The sequence below is a fragment of the Cyrtonyx montezumae genome, unplaced genomic scaffold (assembly GCF_038088225.1).
Source record: "Cyrtonyx montezumae isolate F1298 unplaced genomic scaffold, pur_monq_1.0 scaffold_5, whole genome shotgun sequence".
Taxonomy (NCBI): domain Eukaryota; kingdom Metazoa; phylum Chordata; class Aves; order Galliformes; family Odontophoridae; genus Cyrtonyx; species Cyrtonyx montezumae.
Window position 1 is genome coordinate 18,700,208 of NW_027072056.1, and position 17,773 is coordinate 18,717,980.

Genomic DNA, 17,773 nt, shown 5'->3' on the forward strand with positions numbered 1-17,773 from the left:
AAAATCAGCTTGATTTATGCAATTACACTCACACTTCCTATCCTTCCTTAGAAACCTACTTTACAAATAAAACTCTGGGGACAAAGAAGCAGGAACTTAACTCGGAAACTCATTGGGTTTACTAACCCAGGCAGAAATGATTCATGGCGCGGGTGCATGAGCAGGACGACCTCGTGAGCAGGGCAGAACAGAACCTGCACTAGAACAGGGGAAATGCTTGCCCTGATTTTCATTACAGCACACACATCTAAGGCCCAGCGTGAGTAAACCACTGCCCCTGGCAGAGGCCCAGCCTGGCCTCACCTGGCAGAGTGGGGTGGGTGGTGGATGTGCTGGTGTGGGCTGAGCCACAGGAGCAGCCTTGGCCTTTTCAGAAAGAACAACACAACAGTGCATACTGATGCCTGTCACAGGGCAGACTTGCTCCTTTCCGTGGCTTGCTGCTGCAAGTACACTTTATCTCAGACAAAGGCCTCTTCTCAGGAGTTCTGAATGGTTGTTCTGAACTATTGACAAGCTCGGAGTTAACAAATCAGGCTCTTCTTTCTTCTTCTGTAAGTATAACAAATATAAATGCACTATGATAAAGACTCAGTGGAATATAATACGTTGTTACACGAGTAAATGTGTATAATTTTGTTCCCAGACAACAGCAACAAAGGGATGCTGCAGTGAACGCTTCACAGTGATAGGGTCTGAGCAGTGAAAGGAAATTAGGTCTTGTGTCTGGGAGAGGGAGAGGCTTTGTGATTGAGGAGCACATCTGAAAGGTGACGGTTTTTGGCTAATTGTGCTTGAATAATTGTACGGAGTAACACTGGTAGCTGCAGCTGGAGAGGGCACTAGGGGTCACCACTGCATTATCAGTGTCATCTCTAATTCAAAGTAAGATAAATTACACAAAGAAACCAAATCCAGGCTATGCTTTTTCCTTCTTTCTTCCTTCCTCCCTCCCGTCCTCCCTTCCTCCTCTTTCCTTTTCTTTCCTTCTCTCTCTCTCTTCTCCCTCCCTCCCTCTCTCCTTCCCTTCCTTCCTTCCTTTTCTTTCCTTCTTTCTTCCCCCTTCCTCACTCTTTCCTTTTCCTTTCCTTTCCCTGTGGGCTGTACAGCTTGCGTTTTATCTCCTTTTTGTCTCTTTCTCTGCTCCAGGCTGCCTACCTTTAGTCTGCCTGCACCTTGAAGCCTGTAGGACGCATCCAGGGAGGATGCTCCAGGAGCAGAGGAGTTGCACCCAAACCCTTTCCACGCAGCTCCCATTCACTCAAAGCAAGGGTTGGGCAGATGCTCTATGCCAAGTTAGGAAGAGTCACATCACGGCCTTGACATGTTTGTGCAAGCACTGATTGCTGCAATGAATGTACCCTTGCATTCAAGAGAGTACCTGCTGACACGTTTTGCTGTCCCACCAGTCATTCTGTGTGTGCAGCTCTTTGCCCCCTGCTGTCCCCTGCTGATAAGGATCCCCAATTCTCATGCAGCCAACTGTCATGTCTGTGCTGGGAGGGGGATCGGTGCCTGGGCTGTGAGCAGAAATGCAAATCCTCTTTTCTGATGTCTGGAAGTAACCACGGGTGTGGGCTGACTGTATTGTCTGAGTTTCAGAATCGTGCTTTTTGAGGTGGGATGCAAGGTGTCTGGGGAGAAAGGCTGATTTTACCGAGGCAGGTGGTTTGTCTAGAGACAGGCAGATAGGCAGCCTGGACCCAGCCTGCACCCCGACCTCTTGCCTGGTTGTAGCTATAGGAGCTGTCTAGCAAATCGTGGGCTCTATTTTTTTCATGCCGAAATGATGGCATGGTAGATTGTGGTGTTTCTTGTTGCACGGTACTGCTGAAGTTTAAAATTCATGCGAACTCAAAGCCTGGCCAGGCAAATTCTTGAAAGAAATGGCTGCCAGGGGCTACAGAAGTGCAGAGACAGCATTTGAGGTTTGGGAAGTCTCTCATGTGCAAATCCCCAGGGATCAGGAGGGAACTGGAGACCTCCCCCAGCAGTCGTGCTGTGCTTGTGTACTCTTTCCTAAGCGCAGAGCAGTCCTTGGGATGGCATCCTGGGATCGGATGGGGGTTTACAGTACACAAGAGAACATGGGCACAGATGTATGTTCTCAGGCCAGCAGCACGATGATGGAGCTGCCTGGAGAGTGTTATTCTGATGGCAGGTTCTGGAGAAACGTGGGGACCTCGGGCAGCCCAGGGCTTATGGGGCCCCACAGTGCTTCCAGCAGACCCAAGTTAATGTCGCTCCAGGTACATGTGTTCTGTGGTCGTGCCTTCATCCAAAGGTGGGGGAGTTCTCTGGCTCCCTATTTTAGGGTTTTATGTAATGCCCAGCTTATATAAGCCTTTGTCTGTTAACAAAACAGGTGGAGCATATCTTGCGTAGATTTGTCGCTGAAGAAACACTCACTGCTTGATTCTTACTCAAGTGCTCATTACATACTCTAAGAATATTGGTTAGTTCCTTCCTAGCTGCCAATAATAACGTACCTCCTTGACAACCTGCTATGGATGAACGATAAAACATGTAATTCACCCATTTAATGAACTGCATCTCAGAATACATTAGAAATAATGCAGACAAGGGAAAACTGAGGCATCCCCCAAACCCTGGCCTTGGGCTGCATCTTGCTTTCCTCTTGCTGCCTTCGAGCAGGGGACAGTTTGGGGATGTCAGTAGGGGACAAAGGATGGCTTAGCCACACAGGGAGCAGAGGGGCATCCTGAGATCCTGGGCTGGAGAGAACCATGGAAACTGTTTTCAGATGGACTGGCTGAGCTCACTCAAACCTGCCATTCCTGATACTGCACAGCTTTAAATAGCAAGCCAGCGTGCGTGTCTGCTTAGCACCATATGAGCCGGTTTGCACTCTCCTTCCCCCAGACGCTGCTGGCTCGCCGACGTGCCTGGCATTGCTGGGAGCTCAGAGCAGCACTGCACAGCACAGCAGCTCTGCTTCCAGTGCCCAGGCCTGGCCCTGCAGCCGCACGAGGGCATCGTGGTACCCACACAGCCCTGCACGGCCCCAGAGCAAGTTGATGAGTTCTTTCCCTTTTCATTCACTTTTCTTCCTGGAGAGGAAAAAAAAAAAAAAATACCCAAACAGCAAGAGCTTTGTTTTTGTTTCCATGGGAATTCTGCGAGAAGGGGAAGGTGTGAAAGCAAACTGAAATATTCTGGCCAAGCACAATCGTGCTCAGCTCCTGAGCGGCTGCGGGGCCATCTCACAGCAACCCAACCCCAAGGGTCTGCTGTCCCTGCCCAGGATGGGGCTGTGGGAGCTGTGGGGCTGTGGGGAGTGCCACAGGGCAGGACTCGGCCAAGAAGACGTGACTACAGCTCCCAGGAGGCAGTGTGGCACGGGAGCAGTGCCCAACTTCCTCCCCTCCTCTTCCTCCTGGGTGGGTGGCAGACGCTTCCCTGGGAAGATGGGGGAGGAGGGGAGCAGCACGGAGGAGGCTGCTGTCCCCTCTGCAAGCATGCTGTCTGTGAGGCCTGCAGAGCCCATGGCAGCTTTCTCCTGCTGCGTGCTGCTTTCTTCCTCCCTGAGAGCAGCACTTGGCATGCTTGGGAGCACTGCCGTCCTGTGCTCCTCCCCTCTCCCATGCTTGGCCACTGCAGTGTCCATGGGTGATGCCGGGGCATGGGGCTTTGTGTAAAATAATCCTGACATTGTCCCTAACATTCCCACCCTGCAGAGCCCAGTGGCATGTCTCCCCTTGTGACACTGTGCTCTCTATCAATAAGCATGCATGGCATCCCTGCAGCAGTGGGAAACATCCTCAGAGAGCTGCACAGGCAGCTCTGGAGGCTGAAAGTTGGTGGGAGCAGAGAACAAAGGAACCCCCAGCCCTGCCTGCCCTGGGTCACCCAGCAGCACCGGGTTTCTTCAGAGCTCGAGGTATTTTGCAAGGCATGTGCCACTCATCTGCTTTGTGGATTGCCTCTGGGCCAGGGAAGGTGATGGGAATGGGGGAAGTACAGTACGTAGGTGCCCTAGTGCTCATCAAGAGGATTGCTTGTTTGGGCCAAAATAAGCCTAACCTATACATGCATTAACCGAGCTGCTGTTCATGAATTCATTAAAATCTCCCAGAACTCAGCTAGCCAGATGTGGGCACAGTGTGAGCTGTCCCCTGGGCTGGAGATGCCCCCTCTCTGCAGCCAGGGGTGGGAGCAGGCATGGTCCAGGCAGCTGTGGGGTTAGCAGGCAGCAGAGATGGGGCATCCCCTGCAGGCAATGCCCTGAGGGGTGCTCCCCTGCCGGTCCTCTGACACTTTCCACCCCATATGTTGCCATGAGCAGTGTGGGGTAGCATGTCCAGGCTTTGCTTGTGCTTTAAAATGGGGATGTGACTACCACAGGGTGACTTTCCATCATTTCCATTTCCCCAGTTCTTTGCTTCAGAGTTCCCCCTGCTCGTCTTCAGTGCTCCCCTGAGGCTTGTGCTCTTCCCTTGCCTGATACCACCTGCACTCACAGTACCCCATGATGCTCAGCAGAGCAGTGTTGGAGCTCAGCACTGACAGAAGCCGCGTTGAAATGCTGCTGGGAACCAAGCTCAGATTGGTCAATCCAATTGTAAGTGTAAACCCATGCTGTTCTCAGTGAGCCAAGACAGGGGAAACCCAGTGTGACCAGGCTGAGCTGACATGGGGCTGTTTGAAAAATGAAGTAAGTCCTTTAAGGAGGAAAAACATCATATAACATCCATACTGAAACCCCAGCATAGGGACTGAAGTGGGAACACTGAATTCCCTGGGACAAGCCACCACGATTGTGGCTGCAGTGGTGGCACTGCAGAGAGGTTTGGGCACTGTCCCAGAACCACAGCACCACTGCCAGAGCTGCCCAGCGTGTGGAGGGCTTTGCTTCTCCTCAGTTCAGTGCCTGTCTATGCGGTCAAATAATTCTGTTTCTTTCCCAAAAATACACTGCTTTGCCTACTCAAAAGCACTTTGAAAGGAGGTACGGGCGTGCTGCTCAGATACAGACAGTATGTGACCATAATTATCTAGCTGTCTCACGCTAAAAACACCACTGCCCGCGTATTTAATTCATTGTTAATTTGCTCTGGTTTCTCGTTTGCACCCCGAGCCAGAGGCACGTGCAGCCGGCTTCTGCAGCAACCGAGGGTGCCCAGGAGGGGAAGGAGCATCCTCACGGCGGAGCTGCGCTCGGTGCAACCCCAGCGTGCGGCACATCTGTGCTTTCCAAAAGCAAACTTTCTCCCCGCTGCCAAACGATCGTTCCTCGGTTATTCTATTTCCCCCGACCACGGTTGCGATGAACCGCCACCTCCTCCCCCCGCCCCTCCTTCCCTTCCTGCGCTGTCCCACGCCCGCTGCTCTCGGGGTGGGGTTTCCCGCAGCCCGCCCCGTTCATAGGCTGGGAGCGGCCGGCTCGGGGTTGGGGCCGGATTTGGGGTGCAGCGGGGAGAGGTGTGGCCTGGCCCCGCCGCTACGGGACGGGACGGACTGAGTCTCACGGTGCCATGGAGCGGCCGCTGCCCCGGGGGCAGGAGGTGAGCGCGGAGCGGCGGGCGGCTCGCCTTGCCCTGCCTCGCTTTGCCTTTCCATTCCTTTCCTGCGGTGGGAGGGAGGGGAAGGGCTGAGGGTTGCTCTCGGGGCGTTTGTTTGCGAGCTCTCCCCGCTCCGTGCTGGGAGCAAACTTCGCTCCTGGGAGGTGCCGTCCGCCCCGCGGTGCGTGCCCGGGATGCCCCGCTTCTCCCGCACGCTCCGTAGCTCCGCGCCGGGCGGGGTCCGACGGTTCCCCGCACCCCTTGCGCTGCCCCGCTCCGCCCGAGGGCCGAGAGCCGACGGCTTCCCCGCGACGGCTCCGCTCGGCACTCCGGGAGCCTTCTCCGCCGCTTGCGCTTTGTCTTTATTTGGCGAGATGCTTCCTCGCTTTGAGAGGCTGCTGCTGGAGGGCCGGAGCCCCGAGCGCTTGGGAGCTGCCCTGGGCGGTTGGTTACCCCAGGAGTGCCCGCGTCCTGCCTCGAGGTGAGCGCACGCGGTGCCTCAAGTGCTGGGTGGGTGTTTTGGGGAGGCAGCGTTTCCCTATGGTCCTACCCCCGCCGGCTGCTGCAGCCGTGTTAAGGTGGCGTTCCTTGGAAGAACACGAGTAAAGGGGATGGGTCCGCAGCGCTGCGACGAGCACTGCTTTGGTACGGCTTTATGTTTCCTGGCTGCTTCCCTTTGCCGCTCAGAGAGTAGGAGCGCTGTTTTAAGTGTCTTTAATTGCTCAAAAATGCGTCCCTGGCACCTGGTAGCATGAGCTCATGCTGAAGGCTCGCAGGTGTCCGGGGACAGCACCTCGGCCCCAGCACTCAGGATGCTCGTGGCTGCCTCAGCCCCGGCCTAGAGCTTGGGAACCCAAGCCCTTACCCGACCTTCTGTGCTGCAGGTGGTCTTTCTGTCAAGGTTTAGCTTTTTTCTGCTTAAGTTTCTTGCTTGAACACCTGTCTGCGTGCTTAGTTTTGTCTGGATACATAACATCTCAGTGTACAGTTAGAATTAGAAAGATAGGAAGAAAATGTAAGCAGGAGGCCAGAGATCTCGCTGGTGAGCTGGTGACTTCGCTCTTTCACGAAGCATCCTGAAATCACATGCCTCAACGAGAAAGTTGCACTGCTTTTTTTAATAGCAATTGTAAGGGCTTGTGTCAGCTTGACATTGTGATCCCCAGTAATTGGTGAAGTGCTCTTTAGACCGCAGGTGTGGCTGCAGCAGGGGAAGGATCCCGTGTTTTACAGCAGGGCTGCTCTCCAGTGTGATTCGGGAAACGTCTTCCTGCTCAGAGGAAGCACATCGGTGCCTTGCTTAGTTACAAGCTGAACTTGGCTTGGTACATATATCCCCTCCCTGGAAGTGGGCTTGAAGCAAGTTAGCAAATCTTCAGGGAAGGAAGAATCAGGAGAATGTGCTCACTGCTGGCACGGCCACGGTTTGATTAGGGATCAAACCGTTGTAGGAGAGTAGCATCATAAAGCAGGTATCAGTCGTGGAGGTTCCTACAAGCTTCTGGGTTTGTCCTCTGTGACTCTGCCATCAAGCACAGCAAAGGGAAACCCTTGCTCGAGCCCCTGGTTTGAGTTTTGTGGGTGTCAGTTTGATGGAGTGCTTGATGGCAGGAGCACTGGGCGCAGACCACAGCCTCGTGCCTTCCTTTCTATTGCGTGTAAGGTGGCCTGTGCTCCTGGGGCTTCCCCAAATCCTGCCTGCCCCTCTTTTCACCAAAAAGGCTGGTGGGGTTTGTTGTTTCAGATTGTGTTCAGGTGCTCCCATACATGCCTGTATGTGATTATTTTAACAGGTGATTGGTCAGACAGCCTGGAGAGCAGAGGGAATGGGGGTAAAAAGAGTTGGGGGGAGGAAGAAAGCTCTGTTCCCAGTGTTTCTCTCTCAAAGAAGCACCGTGCTGCTCTTCCACCCACACGGCACAGAGAGCCCAGAGCAGTGGGAGGCTGCTGGTGTCTGGGGGTAGCAGGCACGTGTCCCTTCCCTGGCTCTTGTGCCTGTTGGAGCAAGAAGGAGGCAGACTCGTGGATTTATAGGTGAGGCTGGTACCTGATGCACCCACAGCGAGAGGACTCAAAGTGCAGGTTTGTAATGCCAAGATAAAATGGCTATGCCCGAGGAAGCGGTGGAGTCACCATCCCTGGAGGTCTTCCAGAGCTGTGGAGGTGTGGCATTGAGGGATGTGGGCAGTGGACATGGGGGAATGGCTCAGGATTGGGCTTGGGGATCTTAGAGGTCTTTTCCAGCGTTAATGATCCTGTGATCTTGAGGTGGTTATCAGGCTCACGTGCCTGAAAATGTGTTGAAGAGTGGGACTCGATGGGGATATTGCTGATTGCAGCCCCGTGGATGTGGTGGCATCTCCCTGTTGAGCGCCCTGCGGCTGCACAGGGCTGCATTGGGCATATGTGGCATTCACAGCACACTTGTCCCCAACTGATTGTGTTTTTGCAGCCTTAGAACTCTCCCTCTGTGCTCTGGGAACATGGTGCTAATCATACTGAGCCCACCAAATGGAACAATGCTTCCCCTGTGACAGCAAGGCAGCCAGTTTGCATTTGTTTTCTTTGTGTGAGAAGTGTCTTGTCCTCCTCCATCCCTTCTTTTTGACAGAGGAGGTGTAGCTAGCAGAAGAAATGGTCCGCAGCCCAAAGGAGCTGGCTGTGTAGGAAGAATGTGTGCAGTAAGGAGGCAATGCAGTGCTGGGGCAGGCATTTAGCAGAAGAGAAAGTGCACAGCTTGCAGCCATGACCCAATGGGGACGAGTCACTCCAGCACGGCGACACAGTGAGCACTATGAGGCAGACAATATCCCACAGATGAGCACCATGACGTGCTCTGTCCAAGTCCGTGCAAGTGGATGATTCACATTCAGTTGTTGCCTCTGCTTATCTCGTTGTGCAGGAACTTGCTTTTCTGTGCTCCCTGTGCCTTGAGGCACGCGGGTCACGGACACCAGGAGGGATGTGGCACAGAGCTATTTCACCGACACGTCTCCCAGAAAGGCTCAGCTTTTTAAACTGGAAATGCTTATCTCACTTTTTCTGCCCCAGCACAGCCTCTGTTGTGAGTGTTGGCTGTGCATGGTCTCTTTCTGTTTGAATGAGATGCTGTTACACAATGTGGTTGGCTGCTCTTTGTGAAGCATACAGGTGTGACTAGGTCTCTATCATGGGAGCGACTCGGCGAGCTGGTAGTGCTCAGTGTGGACTTTCAGAAGGAAATATTTTTGTCTCCTGTTCTGCTTTTTCTAAATGTCTATTCCTGTAGTCCCAATGAGATGCTCTGAAGTGTGTTTTTCCATGACAGAAGTTCCTAGCAAACTGATATTTTTTGCAGTGGTCCCACCCAGCTGCAAGCCAAGCCTTAGCAGCACGGAGTGGCTGTGAGTCACTGTGCCTTCCAGTGTCTGTGGTGTGACCCGATCCCACGGCATTTTGGCAGCAATTGTGGCAAATGAGCCATTTTGCTCTCTGGCAGAAAGAGACAGCGATAGGAGTGCTGTCTGAGCCCTGGCAGGGTGCATTTTCCCCTGCCAAGCAGACTTGTTTTGTTTTTTTGTTAATGTGCAGAGTATAACTGTCTGCAGAAACATCTTGGAGAGTGTCACTGCTCTGGGAGGCTGAGAAGGAAAATAGGGGTAAGAATATGGTTAACCTGGGGCTGGTGGTGGGCAGGTTCTTGTACTGAGCTCACAGATTGTAACCTTGGGACTTTGATGGCCTCTAGGAAGGGCCTTAAGGTGATGGGGATCTGCAGGCATCCCGTGTGATGGGGGTGGGGCAGGGGAGAAGGAACAAGCTCCACTGAGTCTCAACATCATCTCCCAGTGCCTGCACCATTGCAATGGAGAGAGAGAAGGGAGAAAATGAAATCGGAGGCATCTGTTTTGTTCTAAGGAAGCCCTCAGCATTGTCGCTGTGTGTAAACAAGCTGCGTTGCATAAATTTACGGGTGTTTGATTGTACTTAAGCAAGAAACATAAGAGAAGGCTTTCTGTTATTCCCTTCCTGCAAGTTCCTTCTTTGTACGTGGCAGTTTTCTGCTGAGTTTGTCTCTTTCTGAGCTTAGTTCCTCGGTTGCTGACCCAAAAGCTTGAGTGAGCACTGCTGACTGCTCCCAGCATCAGAACTGAGCTGTCCTGCTGCACAGTTCCCTGCAGGCAATGGTCCAACAAAGCACCTTGTTGTGCATGATTTCCAACAGCAACATGAGCAAAGAAGAGCCCTGGGAACCTGACAGTGAGCAGAACTATTGGAGATCCATCCCCTTGTGTTCAGCTGCACATCAATGGCATCAGGCACAGAAATGCCATTGCACTGAGCCCAGAGCAGCTGCCTGTGCTGTGCCTGGCTCTGGGTGTCTGTTACATGCAGCTCAGAGTGTTTGCATTCCTCAGCTGGGACCCAAACCCTCATGCAGATGGGGCCCCCCGAATTCCCCACGGTCTGACAAAGCCAGAATAGCCTCAAGAGATGTATGGGATGTATACGTTTAGATAGTGGAAATATGTCCTGCGTTTGTATGACGCGTTTGGCTATATATAAGGGTGCAGAAATGCACACTGTCCCGATACAGCGGTCCCAGTCACCTCTGCTCATTGTCACTTTGTGTTGTGCTGTCTCCCTGGCAAGCTCTCCAGATGTAGGATTTCTACACCCTGTGCCAAGAGCTGTGTGTCTGCCAATGCTCCCAAGTGCTGTACCTTTCATCCCTGCCTCAGGAACCCCAACCGTGGGCCAACAACCAGGTGACAGCCAGGGCTAGTCACTGATGAGCACCTAATAGTCAGCTTCCTGGTGGAGGTGGTGCTGCCCGAGGTGGGGCACTGAGCATGCATTCCTGTCATTGCCAGCAAAGGCTGAGCAGGGCTGAAATGCGGCCCCAACACTGAGAGCATCCCAGGGGTTGGGAAACTGCTGCAGCTCAGGGCTGGCCCAGGCCACGTGCATCAGCATGAGCTCAGCAGTGATGCTCCCCTGCGAGCATCACGGTGATATTTTCCCTTTATGTCACTGCTTAGAGAAGCAAATAGGAGTCCTTGGCAAAGGCCAGGCTCCCAGTGGTAGGACAGAGTGCTGAGCAGATCCGTGTTGCTGATGGTAACTCACATTCCCTGCTGCTGGGGTTCCCAGCACTGAGCATCCCTGTGGCATGCTCCTGGCTTGGCAGCAGTCCTCGAGGAGAAGGGCTGCAGAGATCAATAGCACAGAGGCAGGAGGCTGTGCTGCAGTCATTAGAGAGAGAAGTGCCAATTAGCTCCTGCTTTTAGAGGCACTGCTGATAAATGTAAGGAGCTTCGCTGTCAGAGAATAATTGTTTTGGAAACTGTGTTTTGAAATATTTTGCTTTTCTTGGGGCTGGGCCAAAGATAAGTGGTGTCGATTGGGACTGTGCCTGATTATGCTGTTTGCTGTTGACTTGAATTTGTGCTTCAGTCCTTCTCCAGCTCCAGTTTATCTGTCCAGGGTGGCAGCCATGCCTTATTTCTTGTTCGGTGATGTGAGAGGGCATGCAGGCAAATGAAACAAGCATGTGCCTGTTTTGGTCCATCTGGGGATGTGGTTTTTGGAGCACGAAGCACCTGGTGCTCTAGCACCTGCTAGAGAATTGGGATGGCAGCACCACTCTGTGCTGGGGGTGGACCCAGTGCTGCTGACATGCAGGGAGCTCCTGTGAGCTGAGGGCATTCCTCCATGGAGGTGTGCTCCGAAGGTACATTTAAGTTTAAAATAGGAGAAATTGGGCAATATTTACATGGAGAGCCTTTCATCTCTAGACAGGGCCAGCAGCTGCTGGGGGCCTCGTGTAGGATTTCTTTGTCATGCAGCCTGGGCTCTCAGTGCCTGCATTTTCTGTCCCCGCTTTCCTGCCCTGCCCCAGCCCAAGCCATGCTGTGCTCAGGGAGGTGTGCAGGGGCAGAGTGGGCTGTGGGACAGAGGCCATCATGCGTGGCCCTGCCACAGGGTTGCTGTGCACAGGGGGAATGTCATGAGAACTGAGGTCAGGGCAGCATTCTGGGGTTAGTATTCCTCACCACTGGGATAGGAGTTGATAGAGTTTCAGCAGGAAATGCCTGAAGTGCTTTCTCCTTCCCAAATAGGGGCTGTCCCAGTTTTCTTTTTCTGTGTGATGCTTGTCAGCATCTGAGCTCGTTGCAGTTCTACCACGATGGCTGCAAGAGCACAAACCTGGGCTGACTTCATGTCTAATTAATTTCATCCTGTTCCCCACCCTTCTGTGATTTGTGCTACCACTGGATCCTTCGTATTATTGCAGCCTATAAAGCTGGCAATAACAGTAGGTTTTGTTGCCCATCCTTTGCCCCGTGCTGCAGCCCTCCTGCTCTGCTGTTGCTGGGGATGCGTTCCCAGCAAACCTTGTACCCAGCCAGTTGCACATTAACTCAGGCACATTGCTCATCTCACCCCTGAGCCTGCACAAGGTGCCCGCATGCAGGGCTGAGCGCAGCCTGATGGAGCAGATTGCAGAGCTGCACCAAGCCTCAGTTGGGCACTCGGTGCTTTCCAATAGCTCAGCTGCTGCTTGTGCTCCTGGGGCTTTGGCTGGGCTGTAGCAAGGCTCATTTCTCCTCTCAAGCCCATAATCTGTCTCTAATCTCTAGGGCAGTGTCTTGCTGCTGGGGCTGACTCAGGTCCAACCGTGTCTGGACTCTGCTCTATCCCAGAGTTTGTCTGTGCCAGCTGTGGGAATGGCCTTAGCTTAAAAAAAAAAACCAAAAAACAAAAAACCAAACAAACTTAATAATAAAGAAATAAATCCTTAAGTTATGCAGCCATAACGTGGTCTTCAGCAAATAGGCATCAGCACTCTGGTTAATTGTTTATCCATTAACCACCTGGGTCAACTGATGTGAGGAGCACAGCTGTACCTGGCACTGCAGGGAGGGGAAGATGCATGCCCAGCCCTATGCACTCCCACCTGCACGGGCTTCCTCCTGCACCAGCCATGTGGTGTTCAGGTTAACCTGCCAGGGTAAATCATGGCATGGCTCCTGCGGAGTGCTTGAGTTGGTCTTTGCACCATCCTCTTCTTTGGGAATATGCTTTAGGTTTCTGTGAAGCAAGAACACCTCATCCATGGCTGAGCCCGTGGGCAGAATTGGTCCGTGGATGGGTTTGTGTTATTCAGGAAGGCCTCTTGAGTGACCCCTGCAGTGAGCTGGTGCTGTGTCTGCTCCTACAACCAGTGTGGGACCTCGTATGCTGGGGGGGCAATCCAGGTTTTCCTGTTTTAAGTTAGATGGGTGTTTTTTGTTGTGGTGATTTTGGGCCTTGTGAGGTGTTGGCCTTCTATAATAATAAAATTATGTACTTGCTCCAAGAGAAATCAAAGGAGTGTTCTCTCAAAGGCAGCTAAGCACTGTTAAAATGTTAAATTATTTTCTAATTATGGCGTACCCAGCTCGTTCTGTGGAGCACACTTGAGAACAACTGCAGTGTTCTATGCAGAGCTTAACATCGGAAGTGTTGTTTTAAAAAGAACCTTCTTTCACACAATGTAAGACCCTCCAGGAGCAGAAATGCACCATTTTCTGTCAAGTGCTGCCATGCTGTCCTGTCTGCGTTTATTGCTCAGCAGAGCAAAGGCCAAGGAGAACTTTTGGGATGCCAGGGGTGAGCATGTAAGGTGCATGGGGATAAACGATGTCTGAATCTTGTGTTGAGGCGTCGCAAGTTGCAATGGTGGGATCAGCTGGGATGAACTCGGTGCTGTGTTGAGGTATTGGAGGTGGCAGTGATGGGGTGACTGGGACAAACATCATCCCATATCAAGGTGTTGGAGGTGGCAGTGACAGCCCTGCTCCTTCCTCCCCAGCCCCTCGTGGCTCTGACGTGCACTGCTCTGAGATGTCCCTGAAGCACGAGGGCCATGCAGCTGCTTCAGCACTGAAGAGGATCGCTGCAGACATGACCAACATCATCGAGAGCCTGGACACCCGTGAGCTGCATGTTGATGGGGAGGAGGTCGACTCGGAGGTGCTGAATGATCCCAAAGGTGCAGGTGAGTTGTCAGTGGCCCTGTGTCTCCACGGTGCTGTGGTCTGTCCACCAGAGGTGTGCTAACCGGAGGTGTGGTCCTTGCAGTGTGCATCCCCTTCTCTGCCATCTATCACACTCGTGGATTCAAGGAGCCGGGCACGCAGACCTATCTGATGGGATGTCCCGTGCGTGTGCGTGTGCTGGAGGTGGAGCGTTTCACTTCCACCAAGAAGGTCAGAACCCACCTTCCAGGAATGCCACTCTGTTTCTGTACAGCATTATTAAAGTGCTGGTTGTGGGTGGGCTCAGGAGGGAAGGTTTCCCATCTGCTTTAAAACCTAATGTAAAATTGTGAGTCGTAATGCTCCTTAGAACACAAGGGGGGCTCTTGGAGCGGCTGCGGGAGGGCTGACTTGTGTTGTCCTCCTGCACAGGTCCCAAGCCTCAACGTGTACACCATCGAGCTGACCCACGGGGAGTTCACATGGCAGGTGAAGAGGAAGTTCAAGCACTTCCAGGAGTTCCACCGGGAGCTGGTGCGCTACAAAGCCTTCGTGCGCATCCCCATCCCCACCAGGAGGTGCGTGCAGCTGGCTTCCCAAACAAATCTCAAGTACCTTTTTTTGCCCGCCCATCTCTTTTTGGGGATGGATTGGGTTTGGGGAGTTTCTCTGGGAAAAGCAAAATCCTCGTGTGAGGAGGGTGGTTACACATCAAGGTGTGATGGATGCACCTAGGCTCAACGCTGGGCTTTGTGTTTCCTTGCAGCCACACGGTGAGAAGACAATCCATCAAGAGGGGAGAGCCACGGCAGATGCCCAGCCTTCCTCACACTGCTGAGAGCACAGTGCGGGAGGAACACTTCTCCAGCCGCAGGGTGAGTGCTGGGGGTGCTCCAGGGGCAGGTGTGCCGAGTCCTCCTCTGTGCAGAGAGGATGATGCTGCTCTCTGGGTTCGAAAGGGCAGAGGCTCCTTGTGTTTGAGGTAGCCCATGATGCTCAGGGTGATGGTCCCTCTGCGCCCACCTGCTGCAGTTTATAGATAGAAGGGGCAGCTCGCAGGGTCGGGTTGCACGATGGAGGCAGCCCCGCAGCCATCAAAATTCAAGTGATTTCAGTCTGTCCCCATCTGAAAGAGGAGATTGCAGTCAGGCTCTTGACGCTGAAGTGGGTAATTTTAGCCAAGGCACACGTGTTCTCTGTAACTTCATCAGATGTGAACAGATGGGCCCCTCCATGAAGCAGGTGGGTGTCTTCCTACCTCTTTGCTGCGGCTTTGCTGTTCGCATAAGCAAGCCTGGAAAGATGTCTTCCTTCCCCCAGCACCGATTGCTCCCCCTCCTGCTGGCTGCTCCCTCCTGGGCCACCAACACCTGAGGGGCCACATCCCATCACTGTGCTGATAACCTGCACCCAGCTTGCCAAGGTGCTCTTGGTTGTAGTCGGGGCTGAGTTTTCCTGTGAAACTGATGTGTATGGGCCAGAAGCACCGTGGGCTGGTTTGTGTTTAGAACTCTCTGAAACTTGTGCTCAGGCAGGAAAAATGACCTCTGAAGTTGCAGTGCCAAGCAACAGATCAGCTGGGGGGGAGGTGCAGTGTGCAGGAACCTTCCTGCAGTCAAGCCCTTGTGCCACTGAGCTCAAATCCCCAGAAAACACATAACAAAGCATACACTTATCTGTCCAAGCTGAAGAGTGTCTGATTTCCTGATTGCTTCCCGATACCAGACCGTTGGATTTCTTATTGTTTTGGTTTTTTTAATGAAAATTCCTGTGTCCTTTCTGAAGTTTCAATGTTTGAATTGTAGAAGCAGCTGGAAGACTACCTGACAAAGATCCTAAAAATGCCCATGTACAGGAACTACCATGGCACGGTGAGTAGAAATGAGTGCCCTTCAATGGCAACAGGACATCCTCTTTCTTTTCATGTGTTGAACCTCTTGAAAGAATACCTCTTGATGGCCATTTGGCAAGGATTTGGGCTTCACTGATCACTGTGGTGTGGATGGGATATGATGAAAACCGGAGGGAAAGAGCATGTGGCTGACTGCCGGAGGTCACTATTGTAACAAGACAGAAACAGCCTCACCTCAGGGTCTCCGAAGCAACTTGTTCTCTATTTCTTTTTGCTAGCTGGGGAGAAATGCTGCTCTGTAAGCTGTTGGTAAGCTTCTAGCTTTGCAGTGGCCTCGGGAAGCTGTTTGCTACCAGAGCAAGGAGTGGGGCCAGGGCTTAGTGAGGGTTCTTTTGGGGACAGGCAGCAGAGCAGTCACAATCTGCACATGGAAAACAGTCATCTTTCATTCTCAAGGCGATGTTGGGCTAACTTGGCAATTTTGATCAGCAGCATATGCAGAGCGGGGGAAGAGTTATTCTACAGTATTTATCCCTCGTGTCAGATTAGGCATTGCGTTTTGGAATACTTTGCAGGATTTCTGCTACTGTAAAGCTGTGGGTGATGTGACCAGGGTGAGGAGCGGGTGGTCCTTGACTGGGCAGCTGCGAGCTGTCCCCTCCTGTGCAGAATGCCCCTCTGTCCCTGGAGGCAGATGTCACTGCACACAGAAACTGTGGGGTTGTTGTTGGCTCGTGCTGGATTTGGCTGCAGTGAAACATTCACTTTGCTACTAAGGGGCAGTGGTCCTGTGCCAGGAAAAAGCACAGGGAGCAGAATGTTTCCTTTAAACAAAAGAAAACAAAACAAACCCCACCATTCTCTGTCTCGATGCTAAATTGAAGGTTTCTGGCATTTTCCTTGGAGCTGAGCTTGTCCTCCTTAGAACAAAATGAGCACTTTGCTCTCTGTGGTCAAGAAGTCTCTGCCCAGAGTCTGGAGTATGCTGCCCCTGTTTGCCGCTCAGAGCACACTTTGGCTCTGCAATTTCTCCCATCTCACCACAGGTTTCTGTAATTCTAAATTCTTGATAAAGTGGAGTGGCAAAGGCAAGCTGTGCCCAGCATGATGTGCAGCTCTTGCTTCTCCTACTGAACCTTCTCATTTGTGCAGTTTGGTTAATTCTCACTTCTGCTGTGTCCTGAAGTTTATGCCATGCCCTGGGAGTTTTCTGGCTGCATGTTGGGTGGTTGTTGTTATGCAGAAACAAAGTCCCCAGTGGACTGAAAATCAGACCCATTTATTATCCCCTTTTCTTTCCTTTTCCCCCTTTTGGCTCTGTGAATTGTGAATTTTTTGAATTTCATATCTAACAGCCCTTCCCAATAGCTTTTTGTAGTTCTTCTGAGTCAAAGTGCTTAAAGACTTATGGGAATCCAAACGTGTTAGCTGTCCACACCTATTTCTGGGAACTGGAAACCAGGGAAAGATAGCCCAAGTAGATTTGGGAAACAGGACCTGTGGGCTTGGTTGCATTCAGTATAAAAAAAATATATTAATTGGGCTTTTGCATCATTTTTTGTGTCAACTGGAATAGCTGAGAGTTGGACTAGATGATCTTAGAGGCCTTTTCCAACCTCTGATTCTGTGATTCTATGGAAGATGCTAAAGCAGAAATAGCTTTGGTTGAACTGGTGCCACGTGATCCTTCAGTTTTTTTGGTTATTGGACTTCAGCACATGTAATGGTTTTTAGGTTTTTTTTTGTGTTTAGTTTTTTTTTAATTTAGGCTTAGCATAAGCCAATTTTATGTGTAAGAAATAGCTGGCGTGTTGCTGCTGAACAATTTAAATCTGAACGGTGCCATGGTCTCATTTTATTGCTAGTCACAGCTGCTAATTAACTGTTTATGCTGCTTCTTTGACCCACTGAATTAAAAACAAGCAGCGAAATGAAAAAGCAGTGCGGAGCTGCTGAACTCTTTCTGAAATGCAGATGCTATAGAAAGTTTGCCTTAAATAAATCAGACACCCTCTCCATGGCCGGGGTGGCTGTGACCACGGCTTGTGTGCCTTGTGTTCCCCACCTTGCACTGCTCATCTTTTGGCAGCTGATCGCTTGTGTCTGGGTTTTTGTTTTTATTATTTGTATCGCTGCAACGATGTCATTGAATCTGAATTCTCTCGGCCCCGATCTCATACTTGAAATACTCTGCTGCAGATTAGTTTGCAAACCGAGCTCTGGTCTTGCTTGTTGCTCTGTGTTGAAGCACATCTAACTGCATGGGTGAAGAGCAAGGAATGTCGATAGGATGAGAGAGAGTGGCCTGAGGCTGTGCCAGAGGAGGTCCAGGTTGGATATCAGGAAACATTCCTTCTCCAAAATAGCAGTGGAGCACTGGCACAGCTGCACAGGGA

The 17,773-nt window shown here is 51.9% G+C and overlaps 1 protein-coding gene across 2 annotated transcripts in view; it reads left to right on the top strand.

The window, feature by feature from the left end:
- The first annotated feature begins 5,472 nt into the window (after positions 1-5,472).
- PLD1 (phospholipase D1) overlaps positions 5,473-17,773 on the top strand; it is a 35,177-nt gene continuing 22,876 nt past the window's right edge. Inside the window, exons 1-6 of one of the 2 annotated variants that reach the window (XM_065748465.1) lie at positions 5,473-5,525; positions 13,360-13,545; positions 13,629-13,756; positions 13,958-14,103; positions 14,292-14,400; positions 15,331-15,396. In XM_065748465.1, coding sequence (XP_065604537.1) covers positions 13,392-13,545; positions 13,629-13,756; positions 13,958-14,103; positions 14,292-14,400; positions 15,331-15,396 — 603 coding nt within the window. In that variant the 5' untranslated portion in view covers positions 5,473-5,525; positions 13,360-13,391. Of the gene's footprint in view, positions 5,526-12,513; positions 13,158-13,359; positions 13,546-13,628; positions 13,757-13,957; positions 14,104-14,291; positions 14,401-15,330; positions 15,397-17,773 lie in introns of those variants that run through there. The other variant, XM_065748464.1, reaches the window with a different exon arrangement.